Source organism: Mobula birostris, chromosome 2 (assembly GCF_030028105.1).
Source record: "Mobula birostris isolate sMobBir1 chromosome 2, sMobBir1.hap1, whole genome shotgun sequence".
Taxonomy (NCBI): domain Eukaryota; kingdom Metazoa; phylum Chordata; class Chondrichthyes; order Myliobatiformes; family Myliobatidae; genus Mobula; species Mobula birostris.
Genome location: NC_092371.1, coordinates 16,749,462 through 16,776,746, shown reverse-complemented (window position 1 = coordinate 16,776,746; position 27,285 = coordinate 16,749,462). Strand labels below are relative to the sequence as shown.

Genomic DNA, 27,285 nt, shown 5'->3' with positions numbered 1-27,285 from the left:
TTTACCTACAGCGGCAAGCAGAGCGCGGCTATTCGCCCTCGCCGTGACGTCACCGCTGCCCGCCCTCACGACGTGCGTTTGGCGCGCGAACCGCAGTCGGTTGCCCGCTCGCTCCGCGTGTGTGCGGGGGGGGGGAATTACTGCGCATGCGTGCTGGCCACTGCAAAGGGGACTGCGCAGGCGCACCATCTAACGGTCTTTCTGACTGCCCTCCCCCTACGAATACTTCTGTGTGCGTGAGGCGAATGTAATCCACCGGGCCACATTCTCGTTCTTTTTTACCCCCTCCAAATCATCTCCTTGATCCTATTGATGATAAGACGAAGTTTCCCATCGAGTGCCCGCAGTACACAGAAGTCTTAGTCAGAGGCTCTGCATCGTTGCGTGCGTGATAGCTACGTTACGTATTAGGGGAAAGGACAGGCGTAGATTTCGTGCGCGCCCATCAACCGCCTTCCCCCTCACGTGACGCATTTATTTTGGAGGGGAGGGGGCAGCGTTTTTTGCGTGCGCGCTTCATCCTCATCTCCTACGTTCGTGTTAGGAGAGGCGAGCGGAGATTACGTGCGCGCTCCCCTTCTCCACCCCCTCATCTGGGTGCAGACGAGACAGCCGGCGGTGGGGGCGTGCTTGTGCGCGTTCGCGTGCTGTCGGTCGGCGACCCCGCTACTCCCCCTCTCTCCGTGCCTGCGCCTTGCTTTCCCCCTCACCACCCCACCGCAGGGGACGCGCAGCGGGGGGGAGGGGGACCAAGATGGCGGCGGCCGGGTCGGCCGCTTGGGCCGCTCTAGAGGCGACGCTGGAGAAGAAGCTGCTGACGGTGACCAACACGATGGACAGTATCCAGGGCCTGTCCGCCTGGATCCTCGACAACAAGAAGCACTACACCTCCATCGTCAGGCATTGGATGAAGTGCATGAGGAAAGGTGAGCGCAGCCTGGCGCCTGGACGTGACTGGGGGGAGGGGAGGGCCGGGCCAGGGCACGCAGCATTGTGTGGGTTTGGATATAGGGCTGTGTAGACATATCTGTCTGAGGATTTATCGTTTTATATAGCGTGAAAGTTCTCTCACGCTGTCGGCGAGCATCTGTCACATTGGTGCGGTTATTTGCACCCACCAAAAGAACTGTGCAGATACTGGACTGGACATCAGATGTAAAACAGAAAATGGTCAATAGAATCAACAGGTCTGACAGCAAGGTTCCCTACACAATTGCTTCCTAAGTTATTGAGAATGTCTCGCTCCTTCGATTATATAGATGTTTTCTTTGTTCCTCTGGTCTTTCCAATCAGATTGACAGTTGGCAAGAAAATTTCAAGTGGCTGTGATTCTCTAGTTATTATTGGCTCGTTTTAGCTAAACAACACTTTCTCTAACTTAAACCGCTGCCCCATCTTCTTGCCTTACTTAGTAGTCAATTATAAATAGTACAGGGAATATTTAAAAGCAATAATTTTGACACCATATTGCTATGCATTGTTTGCAAGTGGGGTATATTTGTAGCAGAGCTTTGTGTAGCTGTGTTGCTGGGCTTAGGCATACCCATAGCCCCAATTTCCAGTTAAATGTTAAATGCCTTTACATCACTCTCTTTCATAATTTTGGGTTACCTATGAGATCTTTTTAAAATGTAATTACTGCTTTGGTAAGGGAAGGGGAGCTGATAATTGATGGATTCATGCTGAATAGAAAAGTTATTGACAGCAATGATTTATCAAAGGTGCTGATGTTTAGTATCACTATGTTAGCAGTGGCAAAAATCTCACATTAAGGAGGATACTGGAGAATAATTTCAAAAGGTACAAGCTTGACCAGCCATTTATCACACACAAAATGTTGGAAGAACTCAGCAGGTCAGAAGGCATCTATGGAGAGGTAACACAGTCAATATTTTGGGCTGAGACCCTTCATCAGGACTGGAAAGGAAGGGGGGAAGATGCCAGAATAAAAAGGTTGGGGGAGGGCAAGCTAGCAGTGATGGGTGAAATCAGGTTGGGGGGGAGAAGAAGTAAGAGCTGGGAGGTGATGGGTGGAATAGTTAAAGGGCTGAAGAAGAAACAATCTGATAGAACGAGTTGGCGGCAGGAGATGGAGTTGATAGGCAAGTGAAGAGAAGTGGTAAGAGGGGAGCTGGAATGGTAAAAGAGACGGGGGGGGGGGCTAGACATTACCAGAAGTTGGAGAAATCGATGTTCATTCCATCATGCTGGAGGCTAAGTAAACAACATATGAGATCTTGCTCCTCCAACCTGAGAATGTCCTCATTAAGGCAGCAGAGGAGGCCATAGAACATAGAATGGGAAGTAGAATCAAAATAGGTGGTCACTGGGAAATCCTGTCTGTTGCGGCAGGCAGACAGAACAAAGATATTTTGTCTTCTCTCACCTGCCTATCATCACTCCTATGGTGCCTGGCCTGAAACATTGACAGTTTATTTATTTCCATTGATGCTGCCTGACCTATCTTCCTCCAGTATTTCGTATGTGTTGCTTTGGAATTCTAGCATCAGCAGAATCTCTTGTGTTTTGGACTAGCTCACTGAAATAGAGCCTTAAATATTGGAAAAAGGAAGCAAGCAAGTTAGATTTCTGTAAATAATTGCTATGGATAAGCTGTTGTCTTGAATTTCACATTGAAAATGTTTACTGCTTTAGTGTGATGGGTTTTGAGTCAGCTTTCTACAGGTATCAGCCATTAGAAATATCTGCATGTTTTACCCGGGCATTAATGTAGCTAGATTCAACAATCTTGCTTTGTTGTTCTACTATGATGTGCTACTAATCTAGGACAAATTTAAAGTTATTCCATGGTATTATGCGAGGATGAGTCAATGTTCCACTTGTCGACCGGTATGAATGTTAGTTAGGGTGATGTGTTCTGTTGGAAACTGGTTTCTACATCTAATGACTATAGGGAATATAAGAACAAAAAGAAGCATTTTGTTTTGATCTGCCAGGTTGCTTTGCAGATGGTGAAATGTCAATGTGTGAATTGACTCTTGAGTTGTGTACACATTGAGGGAAAATAGAATAAATATGGAGTATTGTCATGGCTTTAATCCTCTGAGATATGGCCACTTGATTTGTGCAAAATAACCAGTTGAATTAAGAACTTCTGTCAAGTATGTTGTGCAAAATAGCTGAAGATGAAGGACTCCTCTGCTAATGGTGATGATAGATGGGAGCAATTGGTGCTTATGAATAAAAATCCTGTTGGCATGTCATTTGTTATATTTTTCATGTTCAAATATACAGTAGCATGCAAAAGTTTGGGCACCCCTGGTCAAAATTTCTGTTACTGTGAATAGCTCAGCGGGTAAAAGATGAACTGATTTCCAAAAGGCATAAAGTTAAAGATGACACATATTTGTCTTGTGTGCTTAATGATTGTTAACTATCTTTAGTGCTGAAATCAGAGGTAAAATCCAAAATCAGTTGGACTTTTACAACTCCATGGCTTGTATAAAACATCTTTGTAGATATAGTCCTGATCAGTTTTGTGTGTTTTGAAAATAATCTCATGGCTCCGTCTGTCTAAGTAGAGAATGGATGTGCCTGTTCTGGGGTGCAGACCTGGGCGATAAATACGCAGATCCTGGGCTGCCCAGACATCAAGATCCCCTTCTCGGCCTCGCGGATGTAGTCCAAAGGAATGTGAAGCAGTACATTTGGCATCAGCTTGGCTGCAGGAGCTGCCAGGAGTTGACGTAATACGTCATCCAACTGCCTTAGGGGCTCCACTCCGGATTTGTGTAGGGTTTACTCCTTAGCCTTCTTTTCTCCCAAAGATACCCACAAGGTAGTGGGATCCGTAACCCTGCACAGGGGCCCATACCGGGTACAGTCAGCCAAAGCCAGCTGAGCCCGGGACTTGTGTAAGGCAAGGTTGTCATGCCCTGTAGTAGTGACATATGGAGCCACTACCCACTTGAAAATAATAAGCTTCTAGGTTTTGCTTTGGTGTACATCTTAGAGATTTTTCAAGATACAACAGTTGTAAAGGTCCTGCAAAATGCACATTGGCACCGAATGGATGGATTTGAAATAATATTTTCTGCTACTATGATAGTGGGAATTTTGTTGCAGTATATGATTTTGGAATGTACTCAGAATTTCTTGCTTGCATTTGTATATAAACATAGAAACATTGAAGAGAAGAGCATGAATTTTGCTCTATGCTTTAGCGTTATCGTGAGCACTCTTTAATTCCGATACTGTATTTCTGCTCTCTCCCCATTCTCCTTTATGCCACTTTTTTTAAACGTATGTTCAACTACTTGGCCTCTACAGCTCACTGTGGTGGCAAATTCCACAAGTTCACTATTCCCAAGTGAAAAAAAATCTGCTCATTTCAATGCTAAATCTCTTGCCTTGTAACCCGAGACTCCAGCTGTTCGTTCTTGACATCCCAGCCATGGGGGAAATGTCTACCCCAGATCCATTTGTCTAGCCCTGTCAGAGTTTTGGAACTTCAGTATTTAGCTGTCAAACGATTGTGTTCAGGTCAAACGGCGTAGAGGAATTGCCCCAAAGGCTGAAGTTCCTCAACATCATTCCAATCGCAACCTGAAAGTTGATGTTTCAGGTCAAGACACTTCATCTAGACTACCGTTTTGCTCTAGTTTTCAGCACCTGCAGGCTCTTGTGCTTTCAGAATATGGTTTTTAGCTGCTTTCAGATTTTGTAATGCATAAATAATATTGATTCATATCGAAAGTGTTATCACTACAGAGAGTGAAATAGTTAATGTTAGCTCAGTTTCTCATGCCTGATGTACTAATACTTTCAGTGTTTTTCTGCTTTTCACTTTTGAGTATCTGACATATAACACAAAATTATGCTAGGGGGAATGCAAGAATCTGATTAATGTAGAAAGGGTGCAGAAAATATTCAGAAGGCTCTATTTCAATGAGCTCATCCAAAACAGGAAATTATGCAGATACTGGAAATTCAGAGCAACACACACACAATGATGGAGGAACTCAGCAGGTCAGGCAGCATTGATGGAAATGATGAAATGTCAATATTTTGGGCTGAGACCCTTCAACAGGATGACTATTCTTTTTACTTCTGTGTTCTTAATTTTCTTTTCTTGTTTCTGCAAAGCTAATATGTGGAAATAATCATTTTTCTATACCTCATGGTGTCAAAATTGGTGCACTTTGCATTGTATTATTGTTTCTGAGAAGTTCAGTGTGAAGCTATTCATCCCCTTGTCTATTTCCATTTACAGTCTCCTGTTTGAAACTGAAGTGTGTTGTGCTTTGCTCTTTGTGGAAAGACTGCTTTTTATTTTAAATTGTGATGTGAATAATTACAGGGAATTTAAAGCAATGCTTAAATGGCAAAAAGAAACTATAGTGAAAGTCAAAGTCAACTTATTAAAGTTACGTATAAAGTTACGATATGATACTTAGAGATTCATTTTCTTGCAGGCATTTATAGGAAAATAAAGAAATACTATAGAATTTATGAAACATTTTGCATAATCGAAGACTGACAGACAACCAATGTGCAGAAGAAGACAGACTTCGCAAATTAAAAAAAATAATACTGAGAATGAGTTATAGAATTCTTCAAAGTGAGTCTGTAGGTTGTGGAACCAGTTCATAGTTGAGGTGAGGAGCCAGTTCAGGAGTCTAGTTGTAGGAACCCAGTGATGTAGGGCCCAAGGCTCCTGTACCTGCTAAATGGGAAATATTCTGCTTTCAACTTTGAATTGGATTCTGTTGTTTTTCCATCTATATAATATAAAGGTCAGTTTGTGCGTGTAGAATAGTAGCATTCTAATTAATTTTTAAAAATTTGTATTTTTTTTTTCTTTGGGACCCAAGTCTGAAGTTACAACTGTGGGACAGGATGATCCTAGATTGAATGTCAGGTTTGCCCTGAGGTTGAATAGTACTGTTGAGATTAGCTCATTTTGTGCAGTTTGGGAATTGAACCTGGAATGCTATCATTTCAGTTGATCATTTACATTGATGATTTGGAAGAGGGAACTGAGTGTAGCGTAGCAAAATTTGCTGATGACACTAAACTGAGTGGAAAAGCAAATTGTACAGAGGATGTGGAGAGTCTGCAGAGGGATATAGTTAGGTTAAGTGAGTGGGCCAAGGTCTGGCAGATGGAGTACAATGTTGGTAAATGCGAGATCATCCAATTTGGAAGGAATAATAGAAGAGCAGATTATTATTGGTGAAAGATTGCAGCATGCTGTTGTGCAGAGGGTCTTGGGAGTGCTTGTGCATGAATTGCAAAATGTTGACTTGCAGGTACAACAGGTTATTAAGGCAAACGGAATGTTGGCCATTGCTAGAAGGATTGAATTCAAGAGCAGGGAGGTCATGATGCAACTATATAGGTCACTGGTGAGGCCGCACCTGGAGTACTGTGTGCAGTTCTGGTCTCCATACTTGAGGAAGGATATATTGGCTTTGGAGGCAGTGCAGAGGAGGTTCACCAGGTTGATTCCAGAGATGAAAGGGTTACCCCATGACGAGAGATTGAGTCGCCTGGGACTATACTCTCTGGAATTCAGAAGAATGAGAGGGGATCTTATAGAAACAATCAAAATTTTGAAAGGGCTAGATAAGATAGAAGTAGGAAAGTTGTTTCCATGGGTAGGTGAGACTAGAGCTAGGGGACATTGCTTCAAGATTCAGGGGAGAAGATTTAGGACAGAGATGAGGAGAAACAGTTTTTTCTAAGAGAGTGGTGAATCTGTGGAATTCTCTGCCCAGGGAAGCAGTTGAGGCTTCACTAAATATATTTAAGATATAGTTAGGTAAGTTTTTACATAGTAAGGGAATTAAAGGTTATGGGGATAAGGCAGGTAGATGGACCTGAGTTTACAGATCAGCCATGATCTTATTGAATGGTGGGGCAGGCTCAATGGGCCAGATGGCCTACTCCTGCTCCTATTTCTTATGTTCTTATCAGCTCCCTCATTACCTATTTAGTCACTAGAGAGGATGACTTTTCACTTATGCAAGCATTTGTACTCTGCTTTGGGGTTGCTTAACACTTGAAGCAAATGTTTCAAAGTTGATAACTAGTTGTGTCAGAGGTTGCAGTTTCACAACATCCTCGAAATTAGGGGACAATTCTATTGGATTTAAGACCATAAGACATAGGAGCAGAGTTAGGCCACTCAGCCCATCAAGTCTGCTGCACCAATTTCATCATGGCTGATCATAGATCCCACTCAACTCCATACACCTGCCTTCTTGCCATATCCTTTGATGCCCTGACTGATCGGGAAACGATCAACTTCTGCCATAAATATACCCATGGACTTGGCTTCCACCGCAGTCTGTGGCAGAAAATTCCACAGATTCACTGCTCTCTGGCTAAAAAAAAAAACTCCTTACCTCTGTTCTAAAAGGTTGTCCCTCAATTTTGAGGCTGTGCCCTCTAGTTCTGGATACCCCCACCATAGGAAACAGTGTCTCCACATACAGCCTATCTAGTCCTTTCAGCATTCAGTAGGTTTCAATGAGATCCCCCCACATTCTTCTAAATTCCAGTGTGTACAGGCCCAAGTCTTCCAAACACTCATCGTATGTTAACCCCTTCATTCCCAGAAACATCCTCGTGAACCTCCTCTGGACTCTCACCAATGATAACACATCCTTTCTGAGTATGGGGCCCAAAACTGTTGACAATATTCCAAGTACAACCTGACTAGTGTCTAATAAAGCCTTAGCATTATCTCTTTGCTTTTAAATATAAATATCCCCTATGGGGAAAAAAAGCTAACATTGTATTTATTTGAAAATAACAAATGTAATGTTTTTATTCAAAAAGGATGGATGAAGAAAGCAGGACACTAAAGATCAGTTAGCTTAATATCTGTCATTGGGGAAAAATAGCTATTACTGAATTGGTTACAGCAAGGCACAAGAAAATATGCAGGTTATCGGGCAAAGTCTATTTGGTTTTAAGGGATGACCAATTGTCCAATTTATCAGAGTAGAGAAATAATGTGCTGGTGGTAAAGGGGAACTGGTGGATTTTCCAAAGGTGCAGCATCAAAAGTTATTGCAGAAAATAAGATAGCTGGCACCATCTTTTTCTGGAAGAACAACGCGACTAAGGGCAACATCCTCCAGATGGTTCACCTAACTACTTCTTTTACAGCTTTTTCTTTCAAATGTGGTTCTGCGACTGTTGGAGTCTATAATCGCCATTTTTGTAGTGTGTTTGTCTGGCCGACTGAGTGGTTAGACACTTTCCTGACTCTGAGGATATTTCAGGTGAAGTGTGCGACCTAGAGGTCGAGAAGTCTTGAGACAGGGCGTGAGCCCATAATCAACTCCATTTCTTGCCGATTAAAGCATTGAGGAAGAATGAAATCATCAAGGTGGATTGGATGTTCTGCGCCATCTTCTAGCCTCTTACTGCTGGAGAAAGGTGTATGTGTGTGACACACTTTCCCTCAGTGCTGTTGGAGGATGGTGCCGGAGTCCTGATTATTGGGCAAGGTTTAATCATCGAAGTTTGTGGATTGCACTTTGTAGTTCATGTTCTGATGTGTTTGTGGTCACTCCTCGTTTTGTTGCTATTTTGGGCAATTTTGAATCAGGGTGGCCTGCAGATAGCAAACACTGAGCTGAACTGAGTATATCTGGACACTTAATTTTGTGTTGTGTATTCTGTTTTCCACTCATTTATTTTTTGTTGCCATTTTGTGTGATTTGTTTTTTTTGTGCGTGGGGTGGTTGGTGTCTATTATTTGAGCAGATTCCATGGTTTTCTTTGTTTTGTGGTTGTGGAGAAGATAAATCTTAGGGTTTAATGCTGCATACATACTTTAATAATAAATGTTCTTTGAATCTTTGAGAAAAAGGCTTGTGGTAGGAGATATTGTGCAGGTGTGAATATGAAATTAGCTACTTAATGAGAGCATAATGGGCATAAACGTTTCACTAGCTGGCAAACTGTGCCATTGGAATTGATGCTGGGCCTCAGGTTTTACAGTTTTATATAAATAACAGATGAAGGTAACAGAGTAATGGTTGCTCACTTGTCATCAGTAAAAGAAAAGTAAGACAAGGAATATGTAAAGGAATTCAGATAGTTGAGTGGGCACAGATCCTACAAGTAGAGGGTATGGTGTAAGAAAATAGGAAATTCTTTTTTGACAAGACAAATCAAAAGATTAGATTAGATTATGAGGACATGCAGTCCTCTTTTTTTTGTCATTTAGTAATGCATGCATTAAGAAATGATACAATATTCCTTCGGTGTGATATCACAGAAACACAGGACACACCAAGACTGAAAAACTGACAAAAACCACATAATTATAACATATAGTTACAACAATGCAAGCAATACACTGTTTGATGAAGAACAGGCCATGGGCACAGTAAAAAAAAGTTCAAAGCCTCTCGAAAGTCCCACAACCCACGCAGATGGGAGAAGGAAGAATACGCTCCCTGCCATGCCCGACCACAGTCGGACTCTGAGTCATCAGAGAACTTTGAGCCTCTGACACCGAGCACCATCTCTGCCAAGTGCTTCGACTCCAGCCCCGGCCACCAGCAGCAGGCAAAGCCGAGGATTTTGGGGTCTTCCCTCCGGAGATTCTCGATCGCACAGTAGCAGTCGCAGCGAACCGGGCATTTCAGAAGTTTCACCAGATGTTCCTCCGTGCTTCTCATGTCTGTCTCCATCAAATCAGAATTGTGCACGGCATCCTACTTACAAATACGATATCATTTCACTGGAGAGCTGCATGCGCTGTGTCACGCCGCCATCTTCTCCTCCTGCCGAAAGGAAGCATGTTGTTTAAAATATGTCAACAGTGAAGAATTCTGAGATGCAGAGGCATCTTGATGTTGAAGCACATGATTTGTAAACAATTATATAATGCAGGAACAGCAAGAAATTACTGAAGCTAACAAGGTGGTATTATTTATTGCTCCACATTCTAAATGTAAAAGAAGTGAGGTTGTGCTTTGGTTAAATGAGGTACTGATGAAACCAGATTGCAGTATTACATGCAATCTAGATTTCATAAAGAATTGATGTAAACATTTTGGAATTGTTCAGAAGCGTGAGTGGGATCTTGATTGAAACTTGTACAATCTTGAAGGGCTTTTATTGGTGGGTATGTAGAGAAAATGTTTCCTGTAGAAAGAGGAGTCACTATTTTAAAAATAAAAGGTTATCCATTAAAGCAGAGAAATAGGTGATTTGTTTTTTGCTGTGTGGAATTCCCCTAAAAGCGTGATAGAAGCAGGTGGTTTAAGACCGATTTACATTGATTCTTGAAATGTAAGGAAGTGAAAGGTTAACAAGGGTAAATGGAAACACAGGGTTGAAGTTGCAGTCAAATTGAGCATGATCTGATGGAACGGTGGAGCTGAGTGACTTGCTCCTGTTCCAATGTTTGAAGTAAGCAATAAATCAGATAATGACCAATAGTTATGAATAGTCCATTTAATAAAATAATGGATAACTGTAGTGAATATGAAACTAACAGATTTCTACTAACTTAGAGCTTAAATAGGATGAGCATCAGGATAAAATTGGGTGCTCGTTCTAGTACCTCAACAATTCTTTCTTGGGGATATATTAGGGGACAATGTCTATGAAGCTGTGTACAACGAAATTCACTTCTTCCAGGACAGGAAAAGAATGTTGAAGTGATGATAATGTAATAGATGATAATACATAAAATGATTAGTCTTTTTCTCATCTAAGTGAGCTGGTCATTGACAGCAAGATTTATTGGCCATCCCTCAGTGGATTTAAAAAGATGGTGTCTAGTCATCTTCAAATACTGGTGTCAACATCATTGCTAAAGATTCAGTTGAATACATAATCCAACTTTTTTAAAAAGGATGATAGATTTTGTCCCTATAGGACATTGTAAACCAGGGGGTTTTATGACGATATATTTTTTTCATGTTTGCTACATCACAGAAGGCGGTTGTTTGGCCTTTTGAGTCCATGGTTGCCTTTTAACATAGCATTTTCATTTGGTCCTGTTTTCCCCCCTCATTTCTCTGCACCACTACAAACTGTACCTGTTGTCAGGTGCAATGAGCCATTTTAGAGCAATGAATGTATTATTGATACATTGATAACCATTCAGAGCAGAGGGTGATGAATATGTGGAATTCATTGCCACAGATGACTGTGGAGGCTAATAGGTTCTTGATTAATCAGGGCGTCAAAAATTACAAGTAGGTGGCATAAGAATGGAATTGGGAGGGATAATAAATCAGTTACTTGATGGGTTTATGGCTTAATTCAGATCCAATGTCTTATTGTCTAAATTATTGGAGTCTTGAAGTCCCATTCATTACTCTTAAGATGGCTCATGGCACCCACTTACAGGCCTCATTTACACCAGTCAATAGTAAAAGCTAGGAACTTTGTGAAGTCTCACTAGCCTGATACTCAATGCCATTTCAAGTGGATCTTTAAAAATCAGTAAAACATGAGAGAGCTAGTGTGTTGATGTATTGTGCAGTGTTATTTTAATTACCGTGTTTCTTAACCTGGTGGAAAAACTTCTTAATGCTCTCTGTATTTGTTGGATAAATGGAAGATTGTATTTTATTTATATGCATTGCCCATTATCTGAAGTGTGATATTTCTTGTGAGCATATCCCACAAATACATTTTAGCAATGTGTTCTAAGATTCTGGTGGCAAGTAAATTAATTTATGTATATTATCCTTTTATAAAGTAAACCTTTGTTCATCCAGCACCTTCTGGACTCTGGTGCCACATCGACTGATTTTCTGGATTAAATGGGCTGTTGCTCCAATTAACTGTGTCCTTTGAACTCTCCTTCAAAGATTCAAATTTATTTATCATGTGTACAGTGAAACCAGTCATTTGCATTAACAAAGTCTGAAGACGTTTTTCTGTAGTTTCCAATGGATTTCCAATGAACTGGGCAAGTTGAAAGGGAGCAGTGGAAACAGGCTACTGGAAGTTTAAAGGGAGCCTGGAATGTGTCTCCAGTTGGTATGGGGCCCTAATGAGATTAAGGGAAAGAGGCCGCATGAGCTTAAAAAGAATGCACAAAATATGGCCTCATTGTGTTAAAAGGCGCTTGAGGAGCAGGGCCACTGTGAGCTTAATAAGATTGTGGGAAATAGGACCCTGGTGAGTTTAAAGATAGCATGGCTGTGGAGGTCCTGGTGAATTTCATAGGAGCATGGACATGGGATCCCAGTAAGTATTACGGGAGCAGGGTACTGGTGAGTTAAAAGGAAGATTTGGAAGTAGCACCTGATGGGCAATCAGGTAGCGGATTAGAATTTTACTGTATTGAAATACTTGAAACTAATTATCACTCATCTTTTCCTGGTTGGTAGTGTCGGTGTTGAAGTGACACTTGGAACTTGCCTGAGCAGAGGTATAGAGGGTCAGTAATTTTAAATTCCTGGGTTTCAGTATCTCAGAAGACCTGTTCTGGACTCGTCATATAAAATTAATTGCAAAGAAAGCACGCCAGGACCTTTACTTCTTCAGGAGTCTGTGAAGATTTGGCATGCAATCGAAAACCCTTGCAAACTTCCATAGATTTGTGGTGGAAAGTATGCTGATTAGCTCCATTATGGCTGGGTATGGGAACACCAATGTCTTTGAGTGGAAAATCCTATAAAATTTACTGGATTCAGCCCAGCGCGTCATAGGTGAAACCCTCCCAACCATTGAGCACATCTACATGAAATGTTGTAGAAAAGCAACATCCATTATCAAAGTTTCTCACCACCCAGGCCATGCTCTTTTCTCATTGCTGCCATCAGGTAGAAGTTACAAGTGCCTCAAGACTTGTACCACCAGGTTCAAGAACATTTACTACCCCTTAACCTTCAGGCTTTTGAACAAAAGGGGATTAACCACAATCATTCTACTTCTGGTGTTCCAGCAACTGAAGGTCTCACTTTAAAGACTCCTCATCTTGTTATTTCATGCTCATTATTGCTGTTTGTTTATATCTCCATTTGCACAGTTGTTCATTAATCCTATTTACAGTTACTGTTTTATAGATTTGCAAAGAATCTCAGGGTTGTATGTGGTGACATGTATGTACTTTGACAATAAATTTTACTTTGAACATTTGAACAGTACTACTACAAAGTTCACCACAAATAATGAATTGATTTTGCCATCTCAAAATTTCAAGGTGCTTTACGGTTTCTTTTGCAGTATAGCCAGGTTAACTAATGAATGAATTTGAGAGTTCAGGTCCTTAGATGTTTGCAGTAATTTTCTTTTGGATTGCTGGTCCATGCTGACATTGGTCATTCGTACTGAAAAAGTATATGTATTTTGGGTGATTGGTGTGTTGCACTACAGTGCTGAGCTTTCACTTCCCTTCTCTCTAACTTTATTTGTGACGTTGCCTGCAAGCCATCAGTGACACCAGCTGGGCAGCAAAGGTTAAGTGCAGAAAGCCCTAACCCAGTACCAATTTTAAGCAGAGATTTTGAATTATGTGAATGTTTATAATTATATTAGTACTGTATAGGATATATGACACAGAGGTCAACATGTGACTCAATGGCCAGTGCTTATACTTTACTCTGCCTTCCTTTCTTTACTGTTCTCCTTGTGTTTGTCCAGCTTCCCTTAAGTGCTTCCAAACTATTTGGAAATCTGTGGTTGCAACTTGGATATGCTTACCACTCCTGATAAAGAGGTTTCTTTGGAATTCCCTCTTGTATTTCTTCGTGACAATCTTGTAATAGTCTGTAGTTATGCTATTTCTGCAAGCGACCATAGAAGGTGAATCACAGCCCTTCTTAACTTTAAAGAACTTCTTTCAGGGAAGCAATGTTTTCCCAAGGGAAAGGAAACAATGTGTTCATCTTTTCCTGATATGTATACCTTTGTATTTCTAGCACCATTGCAATCTTTTTCTTGTTTCCTCCCTGATTCCTCTGCCTTTATACAAGATCAACTTAATATTCTGGGGGAGGTCTAAGCAGGTTTAATGCTAGTTTATAGACCTTCCCCATGTTGCTGTCCTCAGTTGTGACTGTCCCCTCCATTAGGTATCATTTTCAGATTTATGAACTGTGCCTTTAATTATTTAATGCAAGTTGTGCACTGTTGTGGTCCCAGTCCTGGGTGTGTACCCTTTTCTCATTAGTACCATCAGGTAGGAGGTACAGAAGCCTGAAGTGAAGGTACACACTCAACGATTCAGGAACAGCTGCTTCTTCTCTGCCACCTGATTCCTAAATGGACATTGAAGCTTTGGACACTACCTCATTTTGTTTTTGCTAGACAGTATTTTTGTTTTTGCATATTTTTTAAAATATGTAATTGATTTATTTATTATTATGGTATTTTATTTTTTTTTCTCTCTGCTAGATTATGTATTGCATTGAACTGCTGCTGCTAAGTTAACAAATTTCACGTCGCACGCCAGTGATAATAAACTCGATTCTGATGCTGCTTGTTTCTCTCTGCACTGCATATTCTATCCTTTCCGTTCCTGAGCATTGGCATTTCTGTATCAAGCCAGGATGTAAACAGTTAGATACTCCTCACTGGACATCTATAGAAGAATTAGAATCAAAACCATTGAATTGTGTTTCCTGGTCTAGTTTTAAAACTGCTGGTATTTAAATTGTGCTTTCATGTACAAAATTTTCATACGGTTTAATTAAAAAAACTGCTACAAATAAATATGGCATAATTGTTGGAGGAAGAAACAAAAGTTTTGGGCAATCAGTAGGGCTTAGATGTAGAAGACGGCAAGATTGGTGTGCTAAAGGTAGTTCAATGATCTACTGAAGGGCTTTCTTTCTACTTAATCTTTTTTGTTGATGTCTTCAGTTCTCTCTTTATATTAACATTTGTATACTCTTAATCTCTTTGTACCCTTCTCTGATGGTCCAAACACTTCTCTCAACTTCAGTGCACTGAATGCAGCATACATTTGATCTTTCTCATTATCTACATGTCATGAGAATGTCTAACCTGTTCACCATGAATTTTAAAATTTCAGACCATAAAATACAGGAGCATAATTGAGCTGTTTAATCCATCGAGTCTGCAAGGCCATTTGATCATGGCTGATTTGTTTCCCTCTCGACCCTTGTCCTCGTAACCTATCAACCTCCACCTTAAATACACCCAATGACCTGGCCTCCATAGCTGTCTGTGGTAATGAATTCCACAGATTCACCAACCTCAGACTAAGTAAATTCCTCGCCATCTGTTACAAATGGATGTCCCTTTATTCTGAGGTCGTGGCCTTTGGTCCTAGACTCGCCCACCAGGGAAGACATCCTCTCCACATTCACGCTATCTCGGGCTTTCAACATTCAATAGGTTTCAATAAAATTTCCCCTCATTCTTGTAAATTCGCTGAACCTTCAAATGCTCCTCATATGATAAGTATTTTATTTCTAGAATCATTTTCATGAACTTTGAACCTTCTCCAAAGTCAACACATCTATTCTTAGGGGCTCAAAACTGCTCACAATACTTCAAGTGAGGTCTCACCAGTGCCTTGCTTTTATATTCTAGACCTTGCAAAATTAATGCAAACATTGCATTTGCCTTCCTCAGTATCAACTCAACCGAAAAAGTTTAGGGAATCCTGCATGAGGACTCCCAAGTACCTCGTCACTTTGTTTTTTGAATTTTGTTCCCTTTTAAAAAATAGTCTATGCTTTTAATCCTTCTACCAAAGTGCATAACCATACACTTCCCGGCACTGTGTTCCATCCGCCACTCTTTGCGCATTTTTCCTAATTGGTCTAAGACCTTCTGAAGTCTACCTGCTTGCTTAACATTACCTGCCCCTCCACCTATCTTTGTATCAGACACAAACCTGTCCACAAAGCCATTAATTCCGTCATTCAAATCATTGACAAATAACATAAAAACAAGCAATCTGAACAATGATCTGTGTGGAACATTGGTATCCAACCAGAAAAGGCTCTCTTTATTTCTACTCTTTGCCTCTTGCCAATCAGCTAATGCTCTATCCATGCTGATATCTTTTCTGTAATATCATGGGCTCAACTTGTTAAGCAGCGCCATGTGTGGCGCCTTGTCATAGGCCTTCTGATAATCGAAATATGCAACATTCACCTTTGTCTAGTCTTCTTGTTTTTCCTCAAAGAATTCCGACAGATTTGTTACGCAAGATTTTCTCTTAAGGAAGCCACGCTGAGTTTGTCTTATCTTATCATGTGCCTCCAAGTACCCCAAACATCATCCTTAACAATCGACTCCAGCATCTTCCCAACTAATGAGGTCAGGCTAACAGGCTTATGGTTTCCCTTCTTATGCCTCCCTCCCTTCTTGAAAAGTGGAGTGACGTTTGCAATTTCGAGTCCTCAAACCTTGCCAGAATTCAGTGATTTTTGAAAGATCATTACTGATGCTCCACATCTCTTCAGCTACCTCTTTGAGAACCCTGGGGTGTAGTCTGTCTGGTCCAGGTGACTTATCTACATTAAGACTTTTCAGCTTCCCAAGCAACTTATTACTAATAGCAATGACACTCACTTCTGTCCCTGACACCCGGATGGTATGTTGCCTCCCAGGTGCTAGGGGCATCTCGGATTGGGTCCAAGGCATTCCAAAGAGGATGGTGAGCAGCCAGATGTCTTGGTCAATATTGGCATCAGTGACGTAGGTAAGAAAAGTGAGGAGTTCCTTAAGTGAGGAATTGGGGAGCTAGGTGGAAAGCTGAAAAGCAGGTCAACAGGGGTAGTAATCTATGGATTGCTCCGTGTCATGTGCCACTGAGGGTAAGAATAGGATGAATACGTAGTTGAGGAACTGGTGCAAGGGGCAGGGTTTCAGATTTCTGTGTCATGGGGATCTCCTCTGAGGAAGGTATGACCAGTACAAAAGGGATGGGTTACGCTTGAATCTGAGAGGGAACCAATATCCTTGTGGGCAGGTTTGCTTGAGCTGATCGGGAGGATTTAAACTACTTTGGCAGTGAAACTAAGTGGTAGGGTTGAATGTGGGGCAGATAGTACACAAACAGGCAGTGAGACTGTCAGGAAGGACAGGCAGATGATAGTGCAAAGTTGCCATCAGTGGGATGAGATGTGGTGTAACGGGGACAATATTGAAAAGGGAAATGACACCTATGCAAACAGTTTTTTGAGCTTGGCTTGTATTTTATTTTGGTTTGATTTATTGTCATTGTCACATGCACAGAGATACAGTGAAAAGCTTGTCTTATATACTGTTTATACAGATCAAATGATTACACAGTGTGTTGAGCTAGAACAAGGTAAAACAGTTACAATGCAGAATAAAGTGTAAAAGCTGCTGGAAAAAGTGCAGTGCAGACAAACAATAAACTGAGGTAGATTGAGGCCAGAAGTCCATTTTATCAAAAACACTGCATCAAACCTTTATCATTGAGCTACTTGGCAGTTTCCTGTAATCTGTTTAATTCTTTAGCATGTAAGCTGTTGGTTGAAGTTCGTTATCAACAGTATGTTGATTGTGTTCTGTTGCAGAAACTTTTTAAATTACCAGTTATTCTGTTTATAGAACCAGGAGTGTACTTTACAGTTAAATTGCTTGTTTTTCATGATTGTTTAGGGAGTGCAGTTGAAGGCAGTTTTCATTTGACTACAGTGATTCGTAATTAAATACTCATACCTGTTAGGCAATGGATTTAAATGCACTAAATCCAGAGCTTCTATCACATGTGCATTTTCTTTAAACACTTTGTGGTGTCACTACTGTGGGATGCCATGGCTGCCTGCCATCAGAAACTGCTGCTTCTGAGCTGCAGAAACGTCAGCACCAGTATGTAGGGTTTTGCCTATAAACGGCGAAAGCTAACATTATGAAGACAGTCTTTTACCATTTGGCGTTTTTCACAAGGAATAGTGTGATGATGGTCAATAGATTTCTTTTCCCAAAAGCAAACAAATTGGAAACCAAAGCTCTAGTTCAAATAACATTTGCTGATGATACAACTATTGCTGGCAAGATTTTCGATGGTGATGAGAGGTTGTGCAGGAGAGAGATGTGTCAGTTAGTTGTGTGGTGTTGCAGCAACAACCTTGCACTTAACAACAGTAATACCAAAGAACTGATTGTGGACTTCAGAAAAGGTAAGATGAGGGAACCAGTCCTCATAGACGGATCAGAAGTAGAAAGAGTGAGCAATTTTAAGTTCATGAGTATCACTATTTCTGAGGATCTAACCTGGACCCAACATATCCATACAGCTACCGGAAGGCATGACTGTAGCTATATTTCGTTAGGAGTTTGAGGAGATTCAGTATGACACCAAAAGCACTCGCAAATTTCTACAGATATACTGTGGAGTGCATTCTAATTAGCTGCATTACTGTCTAATGGGGGGGGGGGTTACTGCACTGAATTGAAATAGTAGACATAAGAACAGAGACTTCAGCAAGTTCTAGAGATTTCTGTGGGTCTTTTGCTGTTATTCTAGGGTTCTTTTTCACTTCCCTCATTATTGCACATTATGCTCATGGTGTGGTCTTTGCAGGACTCCTACTCCTAGGGAGAATAGCAAAAGGACTGAATTTCCTCCATTTGTAGACTATTTCTCTTACTGTAGACACTTGGGTCTTTAGAAATAATTTTGTAGCATTTTCCAGTTTTATGCATCTCTACAATACTTCTAAGGTCCTCTGAAAGTTGGCATGGTGCACATAAATAGATCTTCCTTGAGAAGAGCAGCCTCTGTCAGTAACCTGACTTTGTGTGTCTTTTTTTTATAGGGCAGGGTAGCTCTACAACCCACCCCTCCAATCTCATCTTATTGATTGGAACACCTGACTCCAAATGGCTTTAGTGGAAGGCATTACCCCAGAGGTTCACATACTTTATTGAACCTAGACTGTGATTGTTTAAATGGTGTACTAAGTATTGATGATAAGTTGTTACTGAAGTTTGTGTGTTATGAGTTTAGGCAGATTGTGTTTGTCTATTATTGTGACTCAGATGAAGTCAGACTATATTTTATGAGTAATTAATGCCGAAAACCCAGGTAATTGCAAAGGGTTCACAAGCTTTTTCTTGCGACTGTACCTGCTATGCAACTCCTTTTTTTTTCCCTTAACCAGAACCTCAATGTTGCTTGAAGACCAAGGTTTTCTGCACCTGTTACGTTTACCTTTTCTTCTGACAGGCACATACTAGCTTTCTACTCTCAAAATTTCACTTTTGAAAGCCTCCTACTCAAACAAGTACACTTTTGCCAGCAAGCAGCTTGTCCCAATCCCAACTAGCCAGATCATTTCGGGTACTGTCAAAACTGGCCTTTAGAATCTCAACCCGCGGACCAGACCTATCTTTTTTCATATTTACTTTGCATCTAGTGATCACAATGCCATTAGTTTCAAAGCGTTCCCCTACACAAGTTTCTGTCACCTGCCCTGTCTCATTCCCTGATAGCTGATCAAGTATCGCACACTCTTATTGGGACTTCTATGTACTGATTAAGAAAACTTTTCTGAACACATTTGGCAAACTCATTTTTGCATAGTAGGGGAATTAAGGGTTATGGGGAAAAGACAGGTAGATGGAACTGAGCCTATGGCCAGATCAGTGATGATCTTATTCAATGGCAGAGCAGGCTTGATTGGTCAGATGGCCTACTCCTGCTCCTATTTCTCATGTTCTTGTGTAAACTCTACCTGTTGAATTGCTGGTAGATGGTAAGGATAGGCACCCTCATCTCTGACCCTCAACGTAGGAGCCCCCCGGGCTGTGTCCTGAGCCCCTTCTTCTACTCCCTGTACACCCATGACTGTATTGCCACGCACAGCTCCAATCTGCTGATCAAATTTGCCGATGACACGGCATTGATAGGCCTTATTTCCAACAATGATGAGATAGCCTATAGAGAAATCAATGTCCTTGCACAGTGCTGCCAAGGAAACAACCTCTCCCTCATGGTAAAAAAAAATGAAGGAATTGATCATGAATTACAGGCTAGCCCCTATTGATCATGAATGGAGACAGGCTAGCCCCTATTGACCTCAGTGGGACTGTAGTTGAGAGGGTGAGTAGTTTCAAGTTCCTCAGTATACACATTACCAAGGATCTCACCTGGACTGTACATATTGGCTGTGTGGTGAAAGAAGCGCAACAGCAGCTCTTACACCTCAGATGGCTGAAGAAGTTTGGTATGAGTTCCCAAATCCTCAGGACTTTCTATAGGGGCACCATCAAAAGCATCCTGACTGGCTGTGTCACAGCCTGATACAGGAACTGTACTACCCTCAGTTGCAGGGCAGTGCAAAGTGGTACAGACAGCCAGTGCACCTGTGGATGTGAACTTTCCTCTCTTCAGGACGCTTACAGCAGCAGGTGTGTAAAAAGGGCCTGGAGAGTCATCAGGAACTCTAGTCACCCCAACCACAGACCGTTTAAGCTACTTTTGTCTGGCAAGGGTACCGCAGCATTAAGGCCAGGGCCAACAGACTCCGGGACTGCTGCTTTCAACAGGCCATCAGATTTATCAATACACACTGATCTGATTGGATATCTGACCGTACATTGTATCTGACCGTACTTACACATATACAAAACAATTATGTATACAATCTTAGTGTTTGGGCAGTATCCTCCCACATTTCCCTTCCTTATTGCTTGTACATAGCAATGGAGACGCAACAAAGATTTTTACTCCCTCATGTTGTGAGATGGATGTAAGAAATAATTTTTTTTTCTAATTCTAATCCAGTCCATTTACAGTATGGGAGTCCCAGTCAATATGTGGAAAGTTAAACCCATCTGCTATAATAACCTTGTGTTTCTTGCAAAAGTCTGTGATTTCTCTGTAGATTTGTTACTCAAAATTCCTCAGAATGTTGGGTGGTCTGTAATATAGCCCCATTAATGTGGTCATGCCTTTCTTCTTTCTCAGTTCTACCCAAATGCGTAACTGGACAAGTTTTCCCATCTGTCCTGACAGAGGATTGCTGTGACATTTTCCCTCACTAGGTTCACCACCCATTCTCCTTTAATCCCTCCTGCTTTGTCGCATCTGAAACAACAGAATCCTGGAACACAGAGCTGCCAGTCCTGTCTCTCCTGCAGCCAAGTCTCACGAATGGCTACAATATCATAATTCTAGGTATTGATCAATGCCCTGACCTCATCTGCCTTTCTGATGATACTTCTTGCATTGAAATATATGCAGCTCAGGACAGTAGTCGGATGACGCTCAACCTTTTAATTCTTGACTTTGAGGTTTTAACAACATCTGTCTCCACAACCACGCCACTAACTGTTCTGGCACTCTGTTCCCATCCCCCTGCAACTCTAGTTTAAACCCCAGTGTGCAGCATGAGCAAACCTTACTGCTATGATATTAGTTCTCTTTCAGTTCAGATGCAAGCTATCTGTTCTGTACAGGTCCCACATTCCCTGGAAGCGAGCCCAATGATCCAAAAATCTTATGCCCTCCCTCCTGCACTAACTCTTTAGCCATGTGTTAAACTGTATAATCTTCCTATTTCTGGCCTCACTAGCACATGGCGTGACTTGACTCCTTAAACTCACTTTGTAGAACCTTGCCACGTTTCCTACCCATGTCACTGGACCACAACCTCTGGCTGTCCACTCGTCCACTTCAGAATGCTGAGGACTGGATCCAAGATCTTCAAAAGGTGATGCCTCAAAAAGGCACCATTTGTCATTAAGGACCTCCATCACCCAGGACTTGCACATTCCTTTATACTACCATCAGGGAGGAGGTACAGGAGCCTGAGGACACATGTTTCAGGACCAACTTCTTTACTGCTGCCGTCAGATTTCTGAATGGACAATGAGCCCATGTACACAAACTTGCTATTTCTTTTTCCTTTTTGCTCAGTGAAGGATGCAGATGCTTTTTTACTGGTGGTGGGGGTCGTTGCTGCTGCTTATGCGTGGGAGGGGGTAGATGGGGGGTGCTTTGGGGTTTTGTCATTTAACTGTCATTCATTCTTTGGGGCACTCCTCTGTTTTCGTGGATGTTTGTGAAGAAAAACAATTTAGAAACATAGGAAACCTACAGCACAATACAGACCCTTTGGCCCTCAAGGCTGTGCCGAACATGTCCTTACCTTAGAACTACCTAGGCTTACCCATAGCCCTCTATTTTTCTAAGCTCCACGGTTCCTGTACCCTACCATTCTTTCCCTGTCTCATTGGAAAGTATCTACGCAGAACCCCATGCAAATATCTCCTGAACATTTCCACATTTCTTTAAGTTTCCCCAAGAACATCTGTTTCCAATTTATGCTTCCAAGTTCCTGCCTGATAGCCTCATATTTCCCCTTACTCCAATTAAATGTTTCCCTAAATTGTCTGTTCCTATCCCTCTCCATTGCTATGGTAAAAGAGATAGAATTGTGATCACTATCTCCAAAATGCTGTCCCACTGAGAGACCAGGTTCATTTCCCAATACCAGATCAAGTACAGCCTCTCTTGTTGTAGGCTTATCTGCATATTGTGTCAAGAAACCTTCCTGAACACACCTAACAAACTCCACCCCATCTAAACCCCTCACTCTAGGGAGATGGGAATCAATATTTGGGAAATTAAAATCTCCCACTACAACGACCCTGTTATTATTACATCTTCACAGAATCTGTCTCCCTATCTGCTCCTTGATGTCCCTGTTGCTGTTGGGTGGCCTATATATAAAAAAAACACCCAGTAGAGTTATTGACCCCCTTCCTATTCCTAACTTCGACCCACAGAGACTCCGTAGACAGCCCCTCCGTGATTTCCTCTTTTTCTGCAGCTGTGACACTATCTCTGATCAACATTGCCACACCCCCACCTCTTTTTCCCTCCCTCCCTGTCCTTTCTGAAACATCTAAAGCCTGGCACTTGAAATAGCCATTCCTGCCCATGAGCCATCCAAGTCTCTGTAATGGCCACAATATTATAGCTCCAGGTGCTGATCCACGCTCTAAGCTCATCCGCCTTATTCATGATACTCCTCACGTTAAAGTAGACGTACCTCAAACCATCGGTCTGAGTGTGTCCCTTGTCTATCGCTTGCCTATCCTCCCTTTCGCACTGTCTCCAAGCTTTCTCTATTTGTGAGCCAACCTCCCTTTCCTCCGTCACTTCAGTTCAGTTCGCACCCCCCAGCATTTCTAGTTTAAACTATCCCCAATAACCTTTACAAACCTCCCCGCCAGCATATTGGTCTCCCTCAGATTCAAGTGCAATCCGTCTTTTTTGTACAGGTTACACCTGTCCCAGAAGAGGTCCCAATGATCCAGAAATCTGAATCCCTGTCCCTTGCTCCAATCCCCTCAGCCACGCATTTATCCTGCACCTCATTCTATTCCTATACTCACTGTCACGTGGCACAGGCAGTAATCCTGAGATTACTATCTTTGAGGTCCTGCTTCTCAACTTCCTTCCTAACTCCCTGTAGTCTGTTTTCAGGACCTCCTCCCTTTTCCTACCTGTGTCATTGGTACCAATATGTGCCACGACCTCTGGCTGTTCTCCTTCCCACTTCAAGGTATCGTGGACGCAATCAGAAACATCCTGGACCCTGGCACCTGGGAGGCAAACTACCATTCGCGCTTCTTTCCTGCATCCACAGAATTGCTTGTCTGACCCCCTAACTATAGAGTCCCCTATCACTGCTGCCATCCTCTACCTTTCCCTACCCTTCTGAGCCACATGGCCAGACTCTGCACCAGAGGCGCGACTACTGTTGCTTCCCCCAAGTAGGCCGTCTCCCCCAGCAGTACTCAAACAGGAGTACTTATTGTTAAGGGGGACAGCCACTGGGGTACACTCTAGAATCTGCTTCCTTCCCTTCCTTCTCCTGACTGTTACCAATTTATCTGTCTCCCCAGGCCCCGGAGTGAACTACCTGCTTATAGCTCTATAGATCCTCTCTATCATCTCCTCACTCTCCCTGACCAGACGAAGGTCATCGAGCTGCAGCTCGACGCACCTGGTGCAGATGTGGCCGTTCAGGAGGCTGGGAGTCTCCAGGACCTCCCACATCTGAATCCGAACACAGAAAACTGGCCTCAGACACATACTTTCTGTCTGTATTCTAAACAGATAACCTGCCTCGCCTTGACCCGTTATTGCCTAAGCCTCGTTGAGCCAAAGCCTTCCTACTCTCATTTCAGGATGTATGTTGTATATCTTTCTCTGACATTAAATGTATCTATCGAACCCTATCATTTTGTACTCCATATTTTAATTTTTGTATATATGTGTCTATTGTAATTTATAATGTTTTTATGTATTGCAATGTACTACTAACGTATTGCAATGTATTTCACAACATATGCCAGTGATATTAAACCTGATTCTGATTAATATTCAAAACACCTATGCCAGAATCCTGTACATTGATTTCAGTTCAGCGTTCAATACCATCATCCCGCAGAGACTAGTGGAGAAACTATCGCTGCTTGGCCTTAGCACTGCCATGTATCGCTGGATTCTGGATTTCTTGACAGAGAGACCACAGTCAGTCCGTGTTGGCAGGAACATCTCTGACTCCATCACACTGAGCACTGGATCCCCACAAGGCTGTGTGCTTAGCCCATTGCTGTTTACACTGCTAACACATGACTGTGCAGCCAGGTTCAAGGAGAACCTGATCATTAAATTTGCAGATGATACCACAGTGGTGGGGCTCATCAGCAAAAATGATGAAACTATGTACAGGGAGGAGGTCAAAACACCTAGAGAGCTGGTGCAGGGATAACAACTTGATGCTTAATGTCACCAAAACTAAGGAGATGATCGTCGATTTCAGATGGTCTCAACCTGAGCACACACCACTCAGCAACAGCGGCTCCACAGTGGAGAGAGTGGAAAACATCAAGTTCCTTGGGGTGCAGATCTCGGACAATTCACCTGTTCCAGGAACACCATTGGGATTGTGAAACGGGCCTAGCAGAGATTGCACTTTCTGAGGAAGCTTAAACAAGCATCACTCCCCACTAACATCTTAACTACATTCTACAGAGGCTGGTTGAGAGTGTGCTGACCTTTTACATCACAACCTGGTACTCCAGCTGCAGTGCTGTCGACAAAAAAAGCCTTGCAGAGGGTGGTTAGGGGAGCAGAGAAGGTTATTGGGGTCTCCCTACCTTCTGCCCAAGACCTCTTTCAGAGTCGATGCCTCCAGAAGACACAGTACATCATTAAAGACCCCTCACACCCTCTCCATGAACTTTTGTTCTTCTGCCATCAGGCAAACATTACAGGAGCATCAAAACTAAAACCACAAGGCTACTAAACAGCTTCCTCCAACAGGCAGTTAGACTGCTAGATAGCTGCTCCACCTGACTCTGCTTTGGACACTTTTAACTTGCACTGGACACTTATAACTTGACTTTAACTGACATGTGGCTGTTGTGTTTTACTATTTATTGTTATGTTTATTATTTAGTATTGCGTTTGTTATGTTTGATTGCACTGCCACTGAGAAATGCTATCTCATTCTGCCCTGCAGAGCTGATGTATGGTTAGAATGACAATAAAGTTTTTGAATCTTGAATCTTGAAACAAAACATCTCAAAGATTTTATCATGGTTTTACAGTGCTGCAGTTTATTGCTGGTTCATATGGAAGCAATTACATGAGATTGGTCGTGGCTCAAATCAACTTCTGCCTCAGGAGGGACCTGGACCCACTGCAATTTACCTATTGCCACAGTAGTTCTACAGTGGATGCATTCTTCCTGGCTCTCTACTTTGCCTTGGATCACCTGGACAATAGTAACACCTACGTCAGGCTGCTGATTATTGATTACAGCTCAGCGTTCAACACAATCATATCCTCAGTTCTAATCAACATGCTCCAAAACCTGGGCCTCTGTATCTTCCTCTGCAGCTTGATCTTTGACTTCCTCACAGGGACATCAAAGTCTGCAGATTGGAAATAACATTTTCTCGCTGATGATAAACACTGCCGCATCTTCAGGATGCGTAATTATTCCACTGCTCCACTTTTTCTACACCCACGACTGTGTGGCTAGACAGAGCTCAAACGCCATCTATAAATTTGCCAATGACACAGCTATTGTTGATAGAATTTCAAATGGTGATGAGGATGCATATAGGATCAAGATAGATCAGCTGATTGAGTCATGTTGTAACAATAGCCTTGTACTCAGTGACCGTAAGACCAAGGAATTGATAGTGGACTTCAGGAACAGGATGCAGGGGCATGTATATCTGTCCTTATTGAGGGACCAGAAGTGGAAAGGGTGACCAGTTTCAAGTTCCTTGGTCTCTGATGATCTATTTTCTGTCCAACATATTAATGCAGTTACAAAGGAGGCATGCCTGTGGCTATATTTCAGTAGGAGTTCGAAAAGACTTGGTATTTCACCAAAGACACTCGCAAATTTCTATAGATGTACCACGGAGAGCATTCTAACCGGTTGCTGTGTCTGGTACTGAGGGGCCTCTGCACAGGATCTGAAAACGCTGCAGAAAAATGTAAACTCATCCAGCTTAATCATGGGCAGTAGCCTCCCCAGCATTGACAATATCTTCAAAAAGCATTGCTTCAGAAAGGTGGTATCCATCATTTAGGATCCCCATCACCCAGGACATGCCCTCTTATCATTGCTGTGATCAAGAAGGAGGTACAGAAGCCTGAAGAGGGAGACTCAGCTTTTCAGGAACAGCTTCTCCCCTCCGCCAACAACTTTCTGAATGGACAAGGAACCCATGAATATGACCTCACTTTTTTCCCCTCTCTTTTGTGCTTATTTAAGTTAACTTTTTATATATACTAATTGTAATTTATAGTTTTAAAAAAATTGTTATACTGCTACTGCAAAACAAATTCTGTGACACATGCCAGTGATATTAAACCTGATTCTGGATTTTGAATCTGATTTTGATTCTGAATTCCTTGACCTTCCTAACCATGTAAAGGTGTTTTCATGTTTTGTCAGTTTCAATAGGTTCTCAGTGACAATCTTTACTGCTTAAACTCTTGTTAGATCCTGAGCTGAAAAGAGGTTGGTAGGTTTGCTGCTGGAGCTCTCGTATGTCTAGTTTGTCATAGGAATTTTGGAAATTAGCAAGCACCACATTTCAACTTGATTTGTACAAAAGCAAAGTGTCGTGAAAGTTATTTCCATTCTAAGAATTGGAGAAAATAATTAAGTCTAATTATAATATAATAATTAATAATTAGAATTATTAAGTTTGGTGTCTGCTTCAGTTTTGCCAGCTGAACTTTATTGACCATTATTGCACGATTCAAGTCCTCTTGTGTTGCTTTCAAGCTCTGTGCCTTGCAGTGTGCCACTTGTGCTTTTGTATAAGTTTTTC

General features: G+C 41.9%; 1 protein-coding gene across 4 annotated transcripts in view; it reads left to right on the top strand.

Annotated features, from left to right (window-relative positions):
- The first annotated feature begins 544 nt into the window (after positions 1 to 544).
- rprd2a (regulation of nuclear pre-mRNA domain containing 2a) overlaps positions 545 to 27,285 on the top strand; it is a 92,208-nt gene continuing 65,467 nt past the window's right edge. For 3 of the 4 annotated variants that reach the window (XR_011882481.1, XM_072238225.1, XM_072238217.1), the window contains exon 1: positions 667 to 926. Coding sequence is in view for 3 of the 4 variants with exons in the window: in XM_072238225.1 (XP_072094326.1) it covers positions 755 to 926 (172 nt within the window). In the remaining variant the exon portion in view is untranslated. Of the gene's footprint in view, positions 927 to 27,285 lie in introns of all 4 variants that reach the window. The other variant, XM_072238233.1, reaches the window with a different exon arrangement.